At 34.6% G+C, this 18,141-nt stretch overlaps 1 protein-coding gene across 14 annotated transcripts in view; it reads right to left on the reverse strand.

The window, feature by feature from the left end:
• The window catches only part of FAM135A (family with sequence similarity 135 member A), a 132,489-nt gene that overhangs the window by 77,675 nt on the left and 36,673 nt on the right, over nucleotides 1-18,141 (reverse strand). For 13 of the 14 annotated variants that reach the window (XM_077903475.1, XM_077903474.1, XM_077903472.1 and 10 more), the window contains 5 exons: nucleotides 8,645-8,784; nucleotides 8,461-8,531; nucleotides 7,039-7,212; nucleotides 3,574-3,700; nucleotides 2,595-2,748 (listed from right to left, as the gene is read on the reverse strand). In XM_077903475.1, coding sequence (XP_077759601.1) covers nucleotides 2,595-2,748; nucleotides 3,574-3,700; nucleotides 7,039-7,212; nucleotides 8,461-8,531; nucleotides 8,645-8,784 — 666 coding nt within the window. Of the gene's footprint in view, nucleotides 1-2,594; nucleotides 2,749-3,573; nucleotides 3,701-7,038; nucleotides 7,213-8,460; nucleotides 8,532-8,644; nucleotides 8,785-18,141 lie in introns of those variants that run through there. The other variant, XM_077903481.1, reaches the window with a different exon arrangement.

Here is an 18,141-nt window from a genome sequence, read left to right on the forward strand (position 1 = left end):
TATATTTTAAATAGGTAGTATGTGAAAGGTACTCATTTTATTCTTATCACTATTATTTGCTTATTTAAGACTAAAGTCTAGGTTTGCTTTAGGATTTGGCTTCTGGTAAAATATTTTAAGCAAATAATTTGGAATAAAGTTTATACTCACTTAAGTAATTAACTTCTGAAATTAAATATAAGGGCTCATAATTTCCATGTTACAGGTGTAAGGTCAAATTAATTTTATATAACATAAAATCCATTCTTCTCTGTGAGAAAATTTAAGACCTGATAAATAAGTGAATTATCATGCTGAATTAGATTAATAAACTAGAAATAAAGTGCTAGTATATTAACTATTTGAAATAAATCTGTGGTTTGAAGAGATGCTTATTGTAGATATTAATTATATATTTTACCAGTAAACATTCTTTTTAGAGAGAAATATTTTGTAAGTTAAAATGTGATTTACGTGTTTTTTCATTATCAAATATTACAGGTTAAATCTATTTGAAAATTACATGCAAATAGATGTCTTCCTTATACAGGCATTTATAGGCCCACCTCATATGTGACTCTCTATATTAAAACCACTGAAGTCTCATCTCGCTGGGTGAGTTTCTCTTATTCATTCCAATGCTGGACTGATCACTTATTAAAGGAAGAGAAGTCAAAGCTCTTTAAAGATAGAGACCCTGTATTTCCTCAGCATCTAGCTCAGTACTTGACACAGTAGGTGGCCATAAAAATCCCAAGGGAATACATATTAAGAAGTGTTAGTCCTAGAGCTATTTTACACTGTTTGCCTTTTGAATGTCCTTATCTTTCCTTCCTATTCACGCACATTTGGTTCCCTTTAATCGCCATATCTTTCAAATGAAATCTACTTCCTATATAGTAAGCTAGTAAGTGAAAGAAATGGATTCAAACATGCACTCTAACTACAAGATTATGCCTCTACAAATTCTATTACATTATTCAACATCAAAACTATTAACAAATTTTCTTGTAGAAATACCATCATACATGGCTTCTGAGTTTCACATCACTTCTTTTTATAATTCCATTTCTTGGGTACAGGATATTGTCCTTCATTAATACTGTGGCTTAATGGTTTGGTAGTTTAGTCATTAACCAAAATTTATATGATTCTAAGATGTGTTGGAGTTAAAAAAAAAACAAATCAAGAAATATATGGAGCATAATTTTTCCATTAATTGAGAATAGTGATAGCCTAAATTAGTTCTATTCTACAAACATTTCTTTCATGTTCAAAAAAGAACATTTTAAATAGTTTAAATTTAAGACAGAAATCTTAGACAGGATTTTCCTAAGGGAAACAGAAAGATTCTAAGTATATAAAATATCAAGAAAGAAGAGTATTTCAGAGAACAGTAATCAAAAGATTTCCACCATTTTTGTCTTGGGAAAGAACACATGAGCAAAAAAGAATAAATTTCCCCATTGCTTGTACACCTGTATATAACTGGGATACTTGAATTAAGGATTCCAAATAGTCAACTGAGTGGTATCTGTTCATTAAATCCACTGGACTAGCTGCTCATAGGCAGTGGCACAATACCCAGCTGGATTTAAGTGAGGTCAAATCATTACATGTTCCTAGAATTCTTATGAATCCCCCAATAGACAATTATAAAAATAGGCTAGTACTCTCAAACCCAAGAATCATTTCTAATAACAGTAACTATTTTTATGAGTGCATCAATATTGTTAAAAGATTGAGATCTTTGAGAAACAAAGAAATAAAGAACACTGATTAAAATAAAACTGAAAAGTAATTCTTGATTTATTCAAGTATATAATGATAAAATTAATTTATTAATAAATTAATGGAGGGATAACTAATGTGTGCTTAATAGATAAGCTAGTAGCTGATGTTTGAAAAGAAAAGCTTATTAAACTATCATAAAAAGGTCTGAATAAAAACTTATTTTGGCTAATCCCAAAAATTTATCTTCTGCAAAATAAGTACAAAAGCATTTTGCAAACTACAAATGATACTCAAAATCAAGGCAATATGATTTTTTGTTGTGTACTATTATAACATATGCAGATATTACTGTTGGACTCAAATCTAGATGGATTGTTTTAGTGATTATATTTCAAAATGTTAAAACTGAGTAATGTTATTATTCTCTGAAGTGAAATAAAATAAGATTTGAGATCACTTAAAACCAAATGTATATAAAAATGTTCCAAGTACCCACAATCTGCTTAGATTGTTAAATATTTGAAGCACGGATTTAGTTTATCTTTCCATGATTCTATAGATAATCATAACATTTGCTTTATAGTATGCTTTCTGGTTATATTTTCATAGGAGTAGCATATTGACATATATTTTTAAAAAATCTATCAAAAGACTCATTTCAAACTTAGAATGGAGGAGTTACCTCTCTATATCATAAAATTTTTTTTTAATTGTAGAAAGTAATTACCAAGGGTCAAAAAAGATGGAATCAAGAGAGAGGTAAAAGTGAAGCTTATAAACATTATAGGTTTAGTATAGAAAAACTATGGCAAAGCTGATAGCAAAATGAGAATGAAGAGAAGACTTGAACTATAGGTTAGGTCTGGCTACTTTTAACATACCCAGTTCTAGTTTCTGACAAGAGGGAATCTCTTCTGTTACCGTAATGAAGTAGCTGTGCAATCCTTTGAAGGCTAGCAGCAAAGTGGCACAAAGTGTATAATGAAAATGATAGGCATGATGTAGGAAGGAGTCTGCAATGATGAAGCTGCAACCCTAAACAAAGAATGGATTTGGGATATAGAATGTTAGTTATCAAAAATCTAAAAATATTACATTTGAAATAGTAAAACAAAAGGAAAAAATCCTAAGCATTTATTAATTAGTTATTCTAAAACATAAAAACAAAATCAGCAATATTTTAGGGTGTTGCTCTTTTTCATTCAAGTAATTTAAACACATAAAATGTAACTCTAATAATTTCAATTACAGCGGGCTTTTAAAACAAGCAGATTATAGGGGTCGTAGAAGGGGAGGAGGGCGGGGGAGTGAATGGGTGACGGGCACTGGGGGTTATTCTGTATGTTGGTAAATTGAACACCAATAAAAAATAAATTAAAAAATAAAACAAGCAGATTAAATTATGGTTTTTGAAAATTTGAGATTCAGATTCCATTTGTGAGGGACAGATACTCTGCTTTTATAGTGTCAGCCCATTTCCTTCTAAGGGAACAGTGGTTGTACTTGTACTACTTGCAAGCTTAGGTTTCAACCCTGGCAACTGATCTTTACAAGGTCCTTTGGAGTGATGCTACCAGTTCTGTTAAAGGAGCAAGAGGTAACAGTAACAAGTTAAAAAAGACACTGGGTGTCAAAGACCTCTATCCACTAAATCTGGTAAATCTTTAAGTATCAGGCTAGTTTTCATAATAAACAATCAGAACCAATCAATTTGTTAAGATCATATTTAACTAGGTCTGTAAGTTGTTGAGCTAAGATAATTAATAAACAAAATAAACATAACATTCACAGATGAAACAGTTAAAGAATACTTCATTTAAAATGAAAGGAAAAAGGATGTATGAATGTATCAGTTCTTACGTCTGGTGATAATTGTTTTGTGTAGTTAATACCAAAGACCACGCTTTCAAGAGTAGGAATCACAGAATCTTTGTTTTGTGCTGGTGCATTTCTATTTAACCAAGTAGTCTTCACAGGGCGAGGAAAGCTGGAGGAATAAATATTACATTATTATTGTCATAATAGTCTATTTGAATGTTAAATGTTTACAAAAGAAAATTTTCTAAAGATAAAGAGCAAGACTTTTGCATGGTTATAATTCCTAAAGTACTCTTAAATTTTTTTAATAATTGGAATTATTATGAAAAGGCAATGAATATATAAAAAACTAAGACTAGATGCCTGAGATAATTTTTCCATAATTGGGCTTCAGGAAATCTCAAAGAATTCTAAAGATAAAACTGTGGAATCTAGAGTAGTTAAATGACAAACGGGGGTCAAGCTTTAATCTGGAAATGCTGGACTGTCAGAACCAGTACCAAGTTTATAAAGTTAAAAATCAAATACGGATGCTAGTTACAGGAATAAAGAGCTTCTCATGTAAATGTAAAAAAAGAAATATTACCAAATCTACTTGTTATCTCTTTTTCTCAAAGACAAGATATTTCCTTTCTCTTTACTACAAATCTAGAAACTCTATTAAGACAAACTTCAAGTAGTCCAAGTTACTGTCTCAATCGCATATTATATAAATTACTGATGTTAGTATTAATATTATATTTAATATACCGTAAGTTCTATACAATAAGCATATTCTGTTTGAATGTTTAAAACCATATACAATTTTGAAATAAAGTATTGGCTAGTTGTAAGTAGGCCAAAGCATTTGAACTGTTTGGCAGTTCGGCAAAAAGGAAAAGACAGGAAAGTAAATCAGTTTTGCCATAAGCAGAAAGCAGCCTTCATTTGCAAAAATTAATTTGCTTTGCAAAAATATCGATATCCCAGCAAAGAAGGGCATTGCAATCCAATGGTAAGTTACACTTGCTACAATATGTTTTTCAGAATTGAGGCATAAAACGTGTACTTAAAAAAGTTCAAACAAAAATAGGTTATGTAAAAAAAAAAAGCAAAGAAAAATCCTCTGTGGGGTTACATTTATTACAAAAAATTGATTTAACGTCTTTAGTTGGGTTGATAGTAGAAACTGTTTTCAATAAAAATAACATTTAAAAAGATGATATTGTAAAATACGTTTCCATTTTGTTTAGAGGAGAAAAAAAAAATCCATCCAGAAAAAAACTTCCGAAAAAACTTGTCAAAGCATAGTGAGGAATGTTACCCTTAACATGACCCCTCCAGCAGCAGGCACCAGCAAAAAAGCTTTTCTTTACCCTTTTCTTGCTTCCCTTCTCCAATCTCTCATTTACAGACAAGGAAAAAGGCAGGGAAAGATGTTAACTTCTTTCATGGTGAAGTTCTAGCCGCAAGAGAGGGGATATGAAGGCCCATGACAGCTAGGTAAGGCCCAGCAACCTCAGCTGCTGCAGCACCTCAGTATCCTTCCCAGTCACTAACCAGAGCCAACAGTTAATCCTCTTGGCTTCTGATTCTGAGCCAAAAATCTCTTCTTCCAGTAGACGGTCTCTAGGAGATGAGCTGCCTCTTTTTCCTACTAGTCTGTGGCAAAAACTGCTGCATTGCAAGAGGAAGCACACATTTAACTCACTAGGATTGGTGATATAAATATCACTAACTCTATTTAGTCCGGGCCTTAGAAAGCAACATGAATAACCTGAGCTAACCTCTATGAATTGTTTGTACATTTCTTAGAAGAGAAACTGAGCCAGTGTTATATATATATATTAAAAAAAAAAAAAAAAAAAAGGAATGGTTGAAATGATTCAGTTAGGATTCTTACTGTAATTACAAGAGATTTAGAAAACTACAGAAATGTATTTTATCATTACACTTTCAGCATTAAAACCTGACATAATTCATAAAAAATAATATTGTATACTACTTATTTGAAAGTTATATTTCAAAAAAGCCACTTTTCTTATCAAAGAAGTTTTACTCAGTTATCATGTTATTACATATTAATTTATTCAATCAACATCTAAAATTTTTTTGAAGTTTTTAATAAAATTACATAATAGGAACAGTTCCCTATTACATATCCAAAAGTTTTAATAACCGAGAACAAGCTCTCTAAAGGCTTAAGAGGTAAGACAAAGATAGCAAAACAACTAGTTACAGATCTAACTATAGAATAAGGAAAGCAAAGCAAGTGATTAGGAGAAACATTTATTCCTGGCCCTGTGCTCTCAAAGAAACCATGCAACTACACAATGGCAGAGGTTCTCAGAGGTTTTGTTTTTTTATTTTTTTTCAGAGGTTTTAAGAGAGTTTAAGGATATGTGCCATGGGAAGCTGTTACTTGTGGGCCATAGGTTAAGTTGTACTGGTCTTCTATAAACTTTGAGGGTAATTATACAGAATTACCTATTTAGTTTTTCTGATAAATCAGTTTAACATTTTTTTAAAGATTTTATTTATTCATGAGAGACACAGAGAGAGAGAGAGAAAGAGAGGCAGAGACATAGGCAGAGACATAGGGAGAGGGAGAAGCAGGCTCCATGCAGGGAGCCTGATGTGGGACTTGATCCCGGGACCGCAGGATCACGCCCTGAGCCGAATATAGATGCTGAGCGACCCAGGCATCCTTGTTTTCTTTTCTTTTCTTTTTTTTTTTTTTAAGATCTTCATTTTAACATTTGAACCCTGAAGTATCACCCCAAGTATCAGTTGTTGGAATCAGACTGGAAAAAAATTGTAGACAGTTCAGTAATCAAATCAACTTGGAGTCTTTTCATTTAAGTTACTAATTTTGAAAGTGTCCGTCTGTTGCTCATACCACAAGAGAATGATGTTTATTGAAAAAACTGAAGGGCCTGAAATATATTCTCACATAATGAAAGACATCTCCCTATGAAAGTGGCCAGAGAAAATAATTATCTCAATGCATTTATTATAATCTAGAATATTATGTACCTTTAGGCTAAAATGGTACGTTATAGTTTAAAAAGTTTATTAGTTAAGATACACAAATTGATTAATGACTTAGAAAACAAGAATTATTATATAGCACAGATTTAAGAAAAAATTAGGCAATCCAGAGAAGAGACCAAGAAACTGAGAAAAAACTAATACTTTTCCAGAAAATGAACACAGTATAGCATTATTTAAAAACACAGATACAGACTAAACAATGCTGTATGGTTATTTCCAGACTGCATTATTTTCCTTGGTTAGTTTATTTGACAAAGATTGCTCCATATTTCTGTATTAAAAGATTTATCAATCTAATGTTTCCATGTTCTTAAAAGTTATTATTTTATTACTCTAGTCTAAACTGAAAACATTTATTTCATAATATAAATTAGAACTCCCTCATTACTTCAATTATCTTTATCAAAGTATATGTTTTCACTATAAAATGAAAGATACTACATTAATAAGGACCAGAGTATTGGCTAAATTTACCTTATTAGTGGCTGGTGTAGTGCAACTAATGATGCATGAACTGTAACGGACACAACAGAAAGGTGGAAATAATCAAACATAACATTAACATGATGATGAAGGCCTCTATGGAGGCTAAAGTGCAGCTTCAATGTTCGGCTACTTATTAGTTGCAAGGCATTCAGATCATCTGCCCTAGAAAAAGCAACACATTTACATATAAGTATGGCATATTTAGTAAAGGTTAATATTTTGTAGAGTAGTTTCAATGATCAAAACATTTAGTTACTGAATTACTTTTTTAAAACTTAAAATGAGAATAATTTTTAAGGCATCACATTTGCATTAAACAGGAATGTGAAATCTAATAATAAGAAAATAACCAGATCTTATATTTAGTTTTCTACCAGTCCATGGATACAGATTTTCACTAACGTCCCTATAAAATGTAGTTAAAATTATTTTTCTTGTAAAAAATTTTATCATTAAGTGCTGCTTGAAATTAAGCAAGCAGCTGGTAGATATTTGATTATAGATATACTCTGTCATTAGACTGACACATAAAAAATTAAAACAATGAGAATGATTTCCAAGTGTGTTTGTGTATATGTGTGTATATATTTTAACCCATACAAACATTATAACTACCTATAATTTACAAACTACTCATTTCAGCCTAATTCATTTACAAAATTCTGACTTGGTTTAAAAATAACCCCAAAGGCATTCTTACAGGGGAGTAGTAGCTACCACATAAAAAATTCTTATTCCTCCATGATAGTAAAGAGGACATCTCATATAGACCTTTTAAAATGTGACTGCTTAGTCATGTATCCTACAAGTATCTAAATTTATATGTAATTTTCAAGTATTTCTACAAGTACATTTGAAATGAGAGAAAAACCCTACAAAAATAAAATTGTTAAACAAATATGATTCTTGTTTTAAATGAACACAAGCACAGTGTGTCCCTAAAATATATGACTATGTGTCCAGATGTGTGAACAAGTTCACAATAGTCAATCCTAAAACTTCCTCAAGGGCTCCAGGAATTAATGAACTAGAAAAAATTGCAAAGTATAAAGGTCATCAGTCTTAAAAACTCTCTAATCATCAAGAGTCCTGACTAAAGATGGCATCACTCATGCCATAAGATGGTCAGTTACACAGTGAAAGAGTTTGGTTATACTTAAATGTCTCATAGTAGTGGTATTATGTCAACAGTGGAGTTTCTAGAGCCTAGGAAATTATTTCTTCAAATTGTATGATTTGCTACCTGGGGCTCATGGAATGGACACAGTAGACCTAACTACTCTCATGAGACTCCACAGACAGAAGTAGTTCAAATAAACAAAAAAGGGAGAAGCTAGATTCTAACAAGAAAGTGGGGGAATAGATAGCAGTTATGAAAACTAAAGATCTTTGTTTGAATAGCCTACTTACGAATAATCTCCATCTGTGAAGTGTAGATCCAAGGATAACAAAAAATTCATTTCTTCAAGGGTTTCTTCAATCTAAAGAGAAATTACAATATAAGGGGTCTTTCTGAGTACTTATAGAAAGTTAGAAATATGCCTTGAAGCTCTACAAAAAATATTTATCTAAATACATATGAAGAGATGTTTACCTTTTTTTCATCCAACAACATTTTAACTTTGAAGATCATGACATCATTTAAAACAACCTCCTCATTTTTATATAGAATTTGAAATGTTTTACTGCAAATCAGAGATTCATGAACTGAAGCTGGAAAGGCTAGAGTCACACCTAAAACAGATAAGATATGTAACTGACAGGTAAAAAGGAAAAATTTAATACAAGTAAATTAGTACTTTAATAAGTTTGATTATATTACTCCAATGTCATTATCATTTTATATAGCAGTATTAGAACACTTCTGGAAGTTTAATAACTTCTATATAAAAAATGAGTAAGTACATGATAACCACTATAAAACTGTACAATTTGTTTTAATCTGAGAAGGTACATGAAAAAAATCTCAAGGTATATTTAAAAAAATATATTTTAGTTATTAGAGAGAGAGAGAGAGAGAGAGAGCACAAGCAGGGGGTAGGGGCAGAGGGAGAAGCAGACTCCCTGATGAGCAGGGAGCCAGACCTGGGGCTCAATCCCAGGACCATGAGATCACCACCTGAACTGAAGGTAGATGCTTAACCGAATGAGCCACCCTGGCACCCCTCAAGATAGATTTATCTTAAGAGGAATAATTGATATGTATATTCAGAAGGAAGCAATTTAGTTTTCCACTGATGCACAGTAAAGCATTTGACTGGCCACTGTCCTAGTTGCTTAATGGTAACCTCTAATCCCTTGGAATAAAGGATTTGTTTGGGTTTTGTCCCAATTCCTTAGAAATGGCCTCTAAATCCTTAGAATTTCCCTGGACAGGCAACTACATGGGAGAACACCTGAGGCTGGGGGAAGTGGAGTGCTGGAACTTATTCACAGTTGGCCCAGATAATTTATGGCAAGGAGATGACTCAGGATGTGGGCTGGCCACACAAGACCAAGAAAGGTGGGGCTTGAGACACATAATGGGAGCCCAACCTCCAGTGAGGGGAAAAGGGCCTGGAGATTGAAGTTTTGCTGATTGGTAATACTCTACATATTGTCACATACAAACTTTCTGGGAGGGTGACACATCCTGTCTCCTAGGGGAGAGAACACAGAAGCTTCACAAATCTGGGACCCTCTCAGACCTTGCCCTACGTATCTCTTCTTTTGGTTGGCTTGGATATGTATCCCTTTGCTATAATAAAACTATAATAATAAGGAGAGTGCTTTCCTGAGTTCTGTGTGTTGTTCTAGCAACTTCAAACCTGAAGGGGTAATAGAAACCTCAAATCTGTACCCATCTAATCAGAAATGTGGGTAACTTGTGGACCCCTGAAATGCGACCTTATGTCTGAAGTCAGCTCAGTCTTGTGGAAGACTGTGCCCTTTACATGTAAAAATGGTCTATTTCCATCCAGGTTGCAGGTGTCAGGTCATTACAACAAGGTGGAACTTAAACATTTAAACAAGGTGGGCATCTCTGCAGAGCAGGGAGCAGAGTGGGATACTACAGTCTAAATGGAATAAGGAGATGTCCATATGGAGTGGCTGCCTGATGTTGGAGCCTATGTAGGATGAAGAGGGCAATCCTGGTGGAGGGATAACTTAGGGTGAGGTATTGGGAGCCCAAGCAAGATGAAAAGGGCAACTACATGGAAGAACAACCAAGGGTGCAGGGGAAAGGGGGTGCTGGAGCCCAAATTAGGTGAGGAAGGTGTTCTTGCAGAGGGGCAGCCAGGTACAGGCAAAGGAGTCCAAAAAGGATGATGATGATGGTGAGGGTGGGTATGCGCAGCAGCAACCTGATAAACTCTCATGGGGGTAAAGTAAGGTTGAGACCAACATCCCCTACAGAAGGAAGTCCTGATACAAAGACTTAGTATGTTCAAGTGGCTTTGAGAAGAGTATCTACACAAAGAAGTGACTTGTCATGAGGTGCTGAAGCCCAAGAGGTGTAAGAAGAGCATTCCGAGGGAGAGGGAGCAGTGAGAAGAGACTGGCACATATGAGAGAATGATCACATAAAATACTATATTAAGGATAATGAAAGTCAGGTTTCTCATTGAAATCTTTCAGAGGGATGCCTGGGTGGCTCAGTGGTTGAGTGTTTGCCTTCAGCTCAGGGTGTGATCCCAGAGTCCTGGGACTGAGTTCCACATTGGGCTCCTCGCAGGGAGCCTGCTTCTCCCTCTGCCTATGTCTGCCTCTCTCTGTGTCTCTCATGAATCAATAAATAAAATCTTAAAAAAAAATCTTTCAGAGAAAGGATGTATATGGAAAGTAGATACAAATATAAATGAATCCTATGGTACTGGATTGAAATTAGAAATACATGAACTCATGTTTTTCACAATATATTTAGATAAAGATTGGTGCAAATTCGCATATGCATATGTAAATATATGTGTGTGTACATACATAACTCACTAGCTCTGTTCACTAAAAAGCCCTGGGAACACATCCCCAAATATTGGTTTCATAATACTATCTTACATTAAAGGAACCAGAGTTTTTGGAGAAATGTTTGACACCAGAGCTGGGGCACAGATAGGACAAGAGAAGTCTGGATCATCTTTTCATACCAGAAAGCAAAGAAGTGCTAAAAGAATAAGGGGACATATCAAAAGGACATGGAGCTAGCTTGGAGAGGCTACCCTGGTCATTTCAGGGATGGACAGAGCATCAAAATAAATTATGACAGTAACAGATTAATATCCATTGAATAATAGAGAAATTCTTAAGTCCATATGAGATGAATGAAGGGAAAAAGCAGATGTTTTAAGTGAAAAAACAGTAAGTTTAGGGTAGAGAAGTCTAAAATGATTCAAGTTAACATCATTAGTAGTGGGACAGACAAATCATGTACCACCTACGAGGATATAATGACAAGAACATAGTATCATTTCAGAGATCCTCTTGTCAAAGGTGCATAATCTGAATCCAATCATGAGGAATCACAAAGCAATTTAAATTGAAGCACTTTCTACAAATTAATAGGATTGTAGTCTTTAAGAGTTTCAGGGTCATGGAAATTAAAAAGGACCAAGGAACTGTTCTATGATGAAGGAGACTAAAGAGACAACAGCTAATTACCAGCCATGATTCTGAACTGGATCATTCTTCTATAAACGACTTTATTGGGACAGCTAGCAAAAGTTGAATGGGTTGAGGATAGACAGTAATAATGTATCAACATTAATTTCTTGATTTTATTAGGGTTGTATAGAAGAATGTTCTTGTTTGGAGGAAATAGATACTGAAGTATATGGGATGATGGAGTGAGCATCATCATGTTGGCAAATTACTATTAACTGGTTCGGGAAAAATTATTTGTACTACCTTACAATTTTTCCTAAGTTCTCAAATATCTCAAAAGAAATCAAACAGAAAGAAAACCAATCGAAGTTAAGAAACTTAACTTCTATAATATTTCAGAGAAGAGCTGAGAAGGAGAAAAAATTTTCATCAAAAGAAAGTTGATTTTTCTCAAAATACCCAGCTATTGTGAAATTAGAATCTGCTGCCTCAAAAAGCACAAGTTTAGTTACTGCTTTTCCTAAGGATGCCCACTCCAACATAGCCCTCTCAAGTGGGGGCTGTTCCTTTTTCTATACTTCTACCACTACTGGACCTGGAGCTTCTTTATTCCTTACTGATATGCCTTTAGCCATTCTTGGTCTCTCCTTTCTGAAACCACCTCCACCACTGGCTTTGAATCTCTTGGACAGTACCATTCACAGTTTCATTCATGTTTTGCAGTCACTACAAAGCCTGGAAGCCCTCAGCTCTTAAAGGCTTCATTTCTTTTTTTTTTTTTCTTTTTTTAAGGCTTCATTTCCTAACTCAAGGTCTCTTTTTCCAAAACTACTCCAGCAATCAAACCTCTTAGGTTCTCTTTCCCCTCTCCTTAAGTGTTGTTGCACTCTAGCCCTCCTTAGCTCCTCATTCCTATAGTCATTCCCTAGAATTTTACATTACCTATGACTGCAATTTAAAGTTCAATCAATATCCTCTCTCCAGCTTACTCTAATGCCACAAGCTCAACAATCTTTGGACCTCATTTAGTAGATTCCACAAATCCTCCTCCTTTTTGCAATCCCTGTACCTTCTTTCAAATCCTTTCCTCCTTACCCATCTTAAATTCCATACTCCATCATTATCACTCATTCTTGCATATATCCCAATTTGCTTTGTCATATCTAGGCAGATAGGACAGATACAATACCAACATTTACAAATATAACCTCCTGCCCTTGTACCTACTACATAACTTGTACTCACAAGCTGAGTATAGCTGGGGAAAAATACACAACTCTTCTGAATGACTATGCTTTAATTCAAGATCACTAGTCTTGAATAGACCCTCAGTGCTGCTTAGTAATCATACTATATTTTCCAAATTCATTCTCTCTCCACATTCCTAGATTACTATTTTGTAAATTATTTTCTGTCCTTCAGTTTCAACTGAGAATCTTGGTTCTTATTTCATGAGAAAATAATCAGAGAAGTTCTCTAAGCTCCATTACTACATCGACTTGCAGATGTGCCTGGACAAATTCCCTTTTTCTCTTCTCCTTTTCCTGGCAAAATTCCTCAAAAGGGTCTTTGGTATTCAACATCTCTAACTCTTCCCTCTCGTTCTCGCTTTCGCCCATTTTGTGATAGCTAGTCTTCAAGATGGTTCCCAGGGAGTTTCACCTGTTAGTATCAATCCTTGTACAATTCCTCCAACAAAGTCCCAGGGTTGATCTGTGTGAATATAGCAGAAGTAATAGACCTCTTGAGAGACCATGAGACAGAGGCAAGTAGCTAAACAACTTCTGGATTCCAGACCCAAAGAAACTATGACATAATGTTGTTTGTTTTAAATTAACTTTGGGGGCAAATTCTTACACAACAATGAGTAATTCACTTGGTAAGTAGATTCTGGCCCATGTAACTGCTCTTATCAAGATCTCTAATGTCTTCTCCTTTGCTAAATACAACAGTAATTCTCAGACCTCATCTTACTTGGCTTATAATCAGCATCAGAAAGTTAAACATACTCTCACCCTTGAAACACTTCTTTAATTTGACTACCCAGACATCACACTTTTCTGTTTTTGCTCCTATCTCATGGGCTATCCCTTTTTAATAATTTCTTAGTCAACTTCATTGTCTCTACCAATAAATTATATCCAATATTTATTGAGAGCACTAGAAACGCTCCAATAGAAAAGGAATCCTGCTGTTAGAAATGCCCTAAAAGGGATTCTAACACAGGAATAAGAAACTATACTAAATAAATTATTCTAAATTGCTTTGAAATGACAATAACTAATCTTCTGTGAAAATCACCTATATCCTCAATATCGATACTTAAAAGCTTTTGAAAAGATGAACCAATGACTTTGTAATTTTATTCTCAACTCAGGAGCAATGGGCAAAAAATCCGCCAAGTTCTTCCCATTCATTTACTCATTCAATCAACAATATCTTTAAATACTGACTGATTACCAAGTATATGCCATAACAGTCATTTTCTAGGTCCTAGGGGCATACAACAAAATAGAGATTAAAATCTCTGACCTAATGGAGCTTATACCCTAATGGGAGGGAGAATAAAGAATAAAAATATTAAGTAAATGATACACTATGTTTAATAAGTAATAGATAATAAGCTCTTTGAAGGAAAAAGAAAAGAAGGTTAAGAAAGGTAGCAATTTTAAAAAGAAAGTCAGGCAATGCTTAATTGAGAAGATGACCTATTAGCAAAGAGCAGAACAGATTCATATATCCCTTTCTCTTACTATATGCCACTAGCTTGCTGCCCCTTATTCACCTTCATAGAAGCGTAAAGGCTTATTCCCTGAAGGAGATAAAACAGAGGCCTTCTGAAGTGAAAGTCACCTGGCAAAACTGAGAGCATGGGTATATGAACATAGGCCATCCTGACTACTGAATGCAGAGATACACAGAACTTCTCCTCTACTGTGTTCCCAGAAGCTAGCAGTTAGATTCTTACTCTTCAGGAAGGAAATAGACAAAGGTCCTCTCTGGCATTTCAAGAAGTGTAAGGAATCTAAGATTTTATCCTACTTGCAAGCTAACACACTAGTCTGCCACAGTTTCATGAGTGCTGAGAGAAGACATGAGATTCCTGGGTCAGAGACAAAGGATTTTATTACTTATAGCATAGCAAGCAGCACGAGCTGCATGATCACATCAGTTCCCGTTGTCCTTATTCCCCCAAGATCTAGGAGGGTGATAGAGGCAGGTCCAAGTGGATGCTATGCATACAGTGGGTTTTAGGTCAGAACTGAGGAACTCTAAGCTTAGGAAACCTTAATCTTTTTTTTTTTTTTTAAGATTTATTCATTTATTTATGATAGACAGAGAGAGAGGCAGAGACACAGGAGGAGGGAGAAGCAGGCTCCATGCTGGGAGCCCGACGTGGGACTCGATCCCGGGACTCCAGGATCGCGCCCTGGGCCAAAGGCAGGCGCTAAACCGCTGAGCCACCCAGGGGTCCCCAGGAAACCTTAATCTTTTATAAAGGGCTATAAAAAAAAAAACCTGTCTAATCTTTGAACTAGAGGGAGACATTATCTTTATTATACTGTACAGTAAACAAATCTTCCTTCTGCTCCAGACAAGGAAATTATCTAAATCTTCCAAAGCTCTTCACTTATACAAACATCTTAAAAAGTTAGTCTGGAACAGAAGTCTTTCAGTGTCTCTGTTCACAACATATACAGAAACATGAGAAACATGAAGAATTATTTTCAACAATATATAGAATAATACTCAGATTCTTCACGTTTTTAATGTGCAGAATCTGAGAACCCAACAGATCTATATAATACTTAATACCTAATTATATAGATCTATTACAATAGATAATATCTATAGACAACTGATTTCAAAGATTCCTTAGCAAATGGCTCACAATATCACCCTATGCAAAGGTCAAAGAGACAAGTCTCAAGTATGTACTCAGAACTTCCAATTAAGTTTCCTTTTAGTCATGTATATACAACTGAGGACTATCAGACACTGGAAGAAAGCTTGCAAGTTAGAGACCAAAACAAAAAAGAAAATTAAAAAACTTGTAGAAAAAAAGACTATCAATATTGTTCTTAGAGAAAAGGTATTGCATTTCATGAAACAAGAAAATGTTGCTATGATAGAGGAATACTCCAAAAACACAGGAACATTTGGATTTTAAAAGAAAAGAAGGGATTAGAGTTAAGGAGGAAAACAAAGAGGAAAGAGAGGAGGAAGAAAAGAGGAAAAGTCAGATAAGGGAGAGAAAAACAACAAAAGTAAAAACTCAAAAAGGGATTAAAGTTGAAGAAATAAGTGTAATAGAAAGTACAAACGAAAGACAAAAATGGAAAAAAGGAGAGAAAAAAAAACTAAAAAGTAAGAGAACCAGTGATGATGATCCAGTATCGGAATGACAGAAGTTCCAGATAGAAAAAAACAGGGAAGCAGGAGAAAATCATTAACAAAATAAGAAAACTTCCCAGAACTGAAGCACATGTTTCCAGATTAAAAGGTCCCAACAGGTACTCAGAGATCCAAGGTACATTATCATGTGTCATAAGAACACTAGAAACAAAGAGAAGGTGCTACAAGATTCCTGAAAAGGGAAAAGGGTCACATAAAGAATCAATCAGATGCCTTTGGAATTCTCAATAGCAATATTACAAACCAAAAGACAATGGAACAATATTTTCAAAATTCTGAAGAAAAGAGTTCTACCCTGGAATTCTATACTTAGCTAAACTTTAAAACAAGAGAAGAATAAAGACGTTTTTAGACATGGAAGGCTTCAGAAAATTCCTATGCCACTTTTCTCAACAAGATATAGAAAACAGGCTCCAACAAAACAAGAGTAAACCAAGAAAGAAAAACAGGTGTTAGTAGACATCTACTGTGGAAGAGGCAAAGGGAATCCCTAGGAAGATGGTAAAGGAAGATTCCAGATAATCTTCTGCCTTATAGAACATGACTAATAAATATTGGATTAGTTTGCCACAGCAAATAGATATGTTGAGGTCCATCATCTGAAAGATCCTAACTGCCATGGTACCATTTTATCGTAAGAAGAGATTAAACAGTTGGCTTGATTTGCCTATGGGTGCAATTGGTGAAGTTTCTGCCCTATTGATTAGATTAAAAGAGGGCAGTCTTTTTACTAAACAGTTTTCTGTTTGACCTGCTCCTGAGAGTTGAAGGTAGAAAAGTTAAATGTTAAGTTTAGATGCAAAGAAGCCTACTCCATGTGTTGGATATCTAATACTTCATCACATTACAACCTTACCAGAAGTCCTAAATGCAGTGAACTCTAAGTTTCACACAATTCACTCCTTGTCTTGCCCACAAACTTCCCCAAAGAGGAATCTTAAACTTTAACTATACAGAAACATACTGTAACCCAAAAACTCTATGCAGCTTTTCTTCTGGGATCCTTCTTTTCATAGTAGTGATACTGCAGCTCCCTTATACAACTAGGTTTGTGCTTACTACTCAGTTTTTCCAAACTCAACCAGATATATACTTAGGTAAGATTCATAGATGATAAAACTATACAGAAAGCAAAAGAATGATTAACACAAAAATCAGGAGGGATATACAGGAGGCTTTCACAGTACTAATAACGTTCTGTTTCTTAAAGGAAGGTTTGAGTATTTGGGTATTCATTTTATCATTTAATAAAATAATATCTTATATGATCTTCAAAAAAATGGGTGACAGAGTTCACAAAAATTTTTTTAAATATTTATTGTACACTCTGTGCCATGCACTGTCCTAAGCTAGGTAGACCTAACCAAAGAAAACAAAAAAACCTGCTTTCCCTGCCCTCATCTAATTCTGTAAATTACATCTATCCTGAGCATGACAGAGGACAGAGTGCTTAGTCTGTGAATTCAGAAAAGGCTTTGTTAAAAATAAGGCATTTGAGTTGAAATCATAAAAAAAAGTCAGATTAAGATGGAAAGGAAGACAATCTGAAAAGGAAGAAAAAGAAACTTCTTGAAGGCAGGGTCCATGTCTCACATATGTCTTACTTCATATGGTATTATGTATAGGGTAAGCCCATGTACACCACTGGTGGCAATGTAAAATGGTGTTGCCACTATGGAAAACGGTATGGAGGTTCCTCAAAAAAGTAAACATAAAACTATCATATGATCTAGCAATTACACTCCTGGGTATTTACCTAAAAGAACTGAAAACAGGACCTCGAAGACATATTTGCACTTCCATGTTCAATGCCACATTATTCACAATGGCCAAGTGGTGGAAATAACCTAAATGTCATCAGTAGATGAAAGGGTAAAGACAATGAGAATAGAATATTTTCAACCTTAAAAAAAAGGAAGAAAATCCTATACTACAACATATGGATGAACTGTGAGAACTCCTGTTAAGAGAAATAGGCCAAACGCTACATGATTCTACTTAATGAGCTATCTAATATAGTCACACTTCTCAAATAAAGTAGAATGGTTTTACTAGGGTCTGGGAGGAGGGAGAAAATGAGGAACTGCTATTCAACCA

The sequence above is a fragment of the Canis aureus genome, chromosome 7 (genome assembly GCF_053574225.1).
Source record: "Canis aureus isolate CA01 chromosome 7, VMU_Caureus_v.1.0, whole genome shotgun sequence".
NCBI lineage: Eukaryota > Metazoa > Chordata > Mammalia > Carnivora > Canidae > Canis > Canis aureus.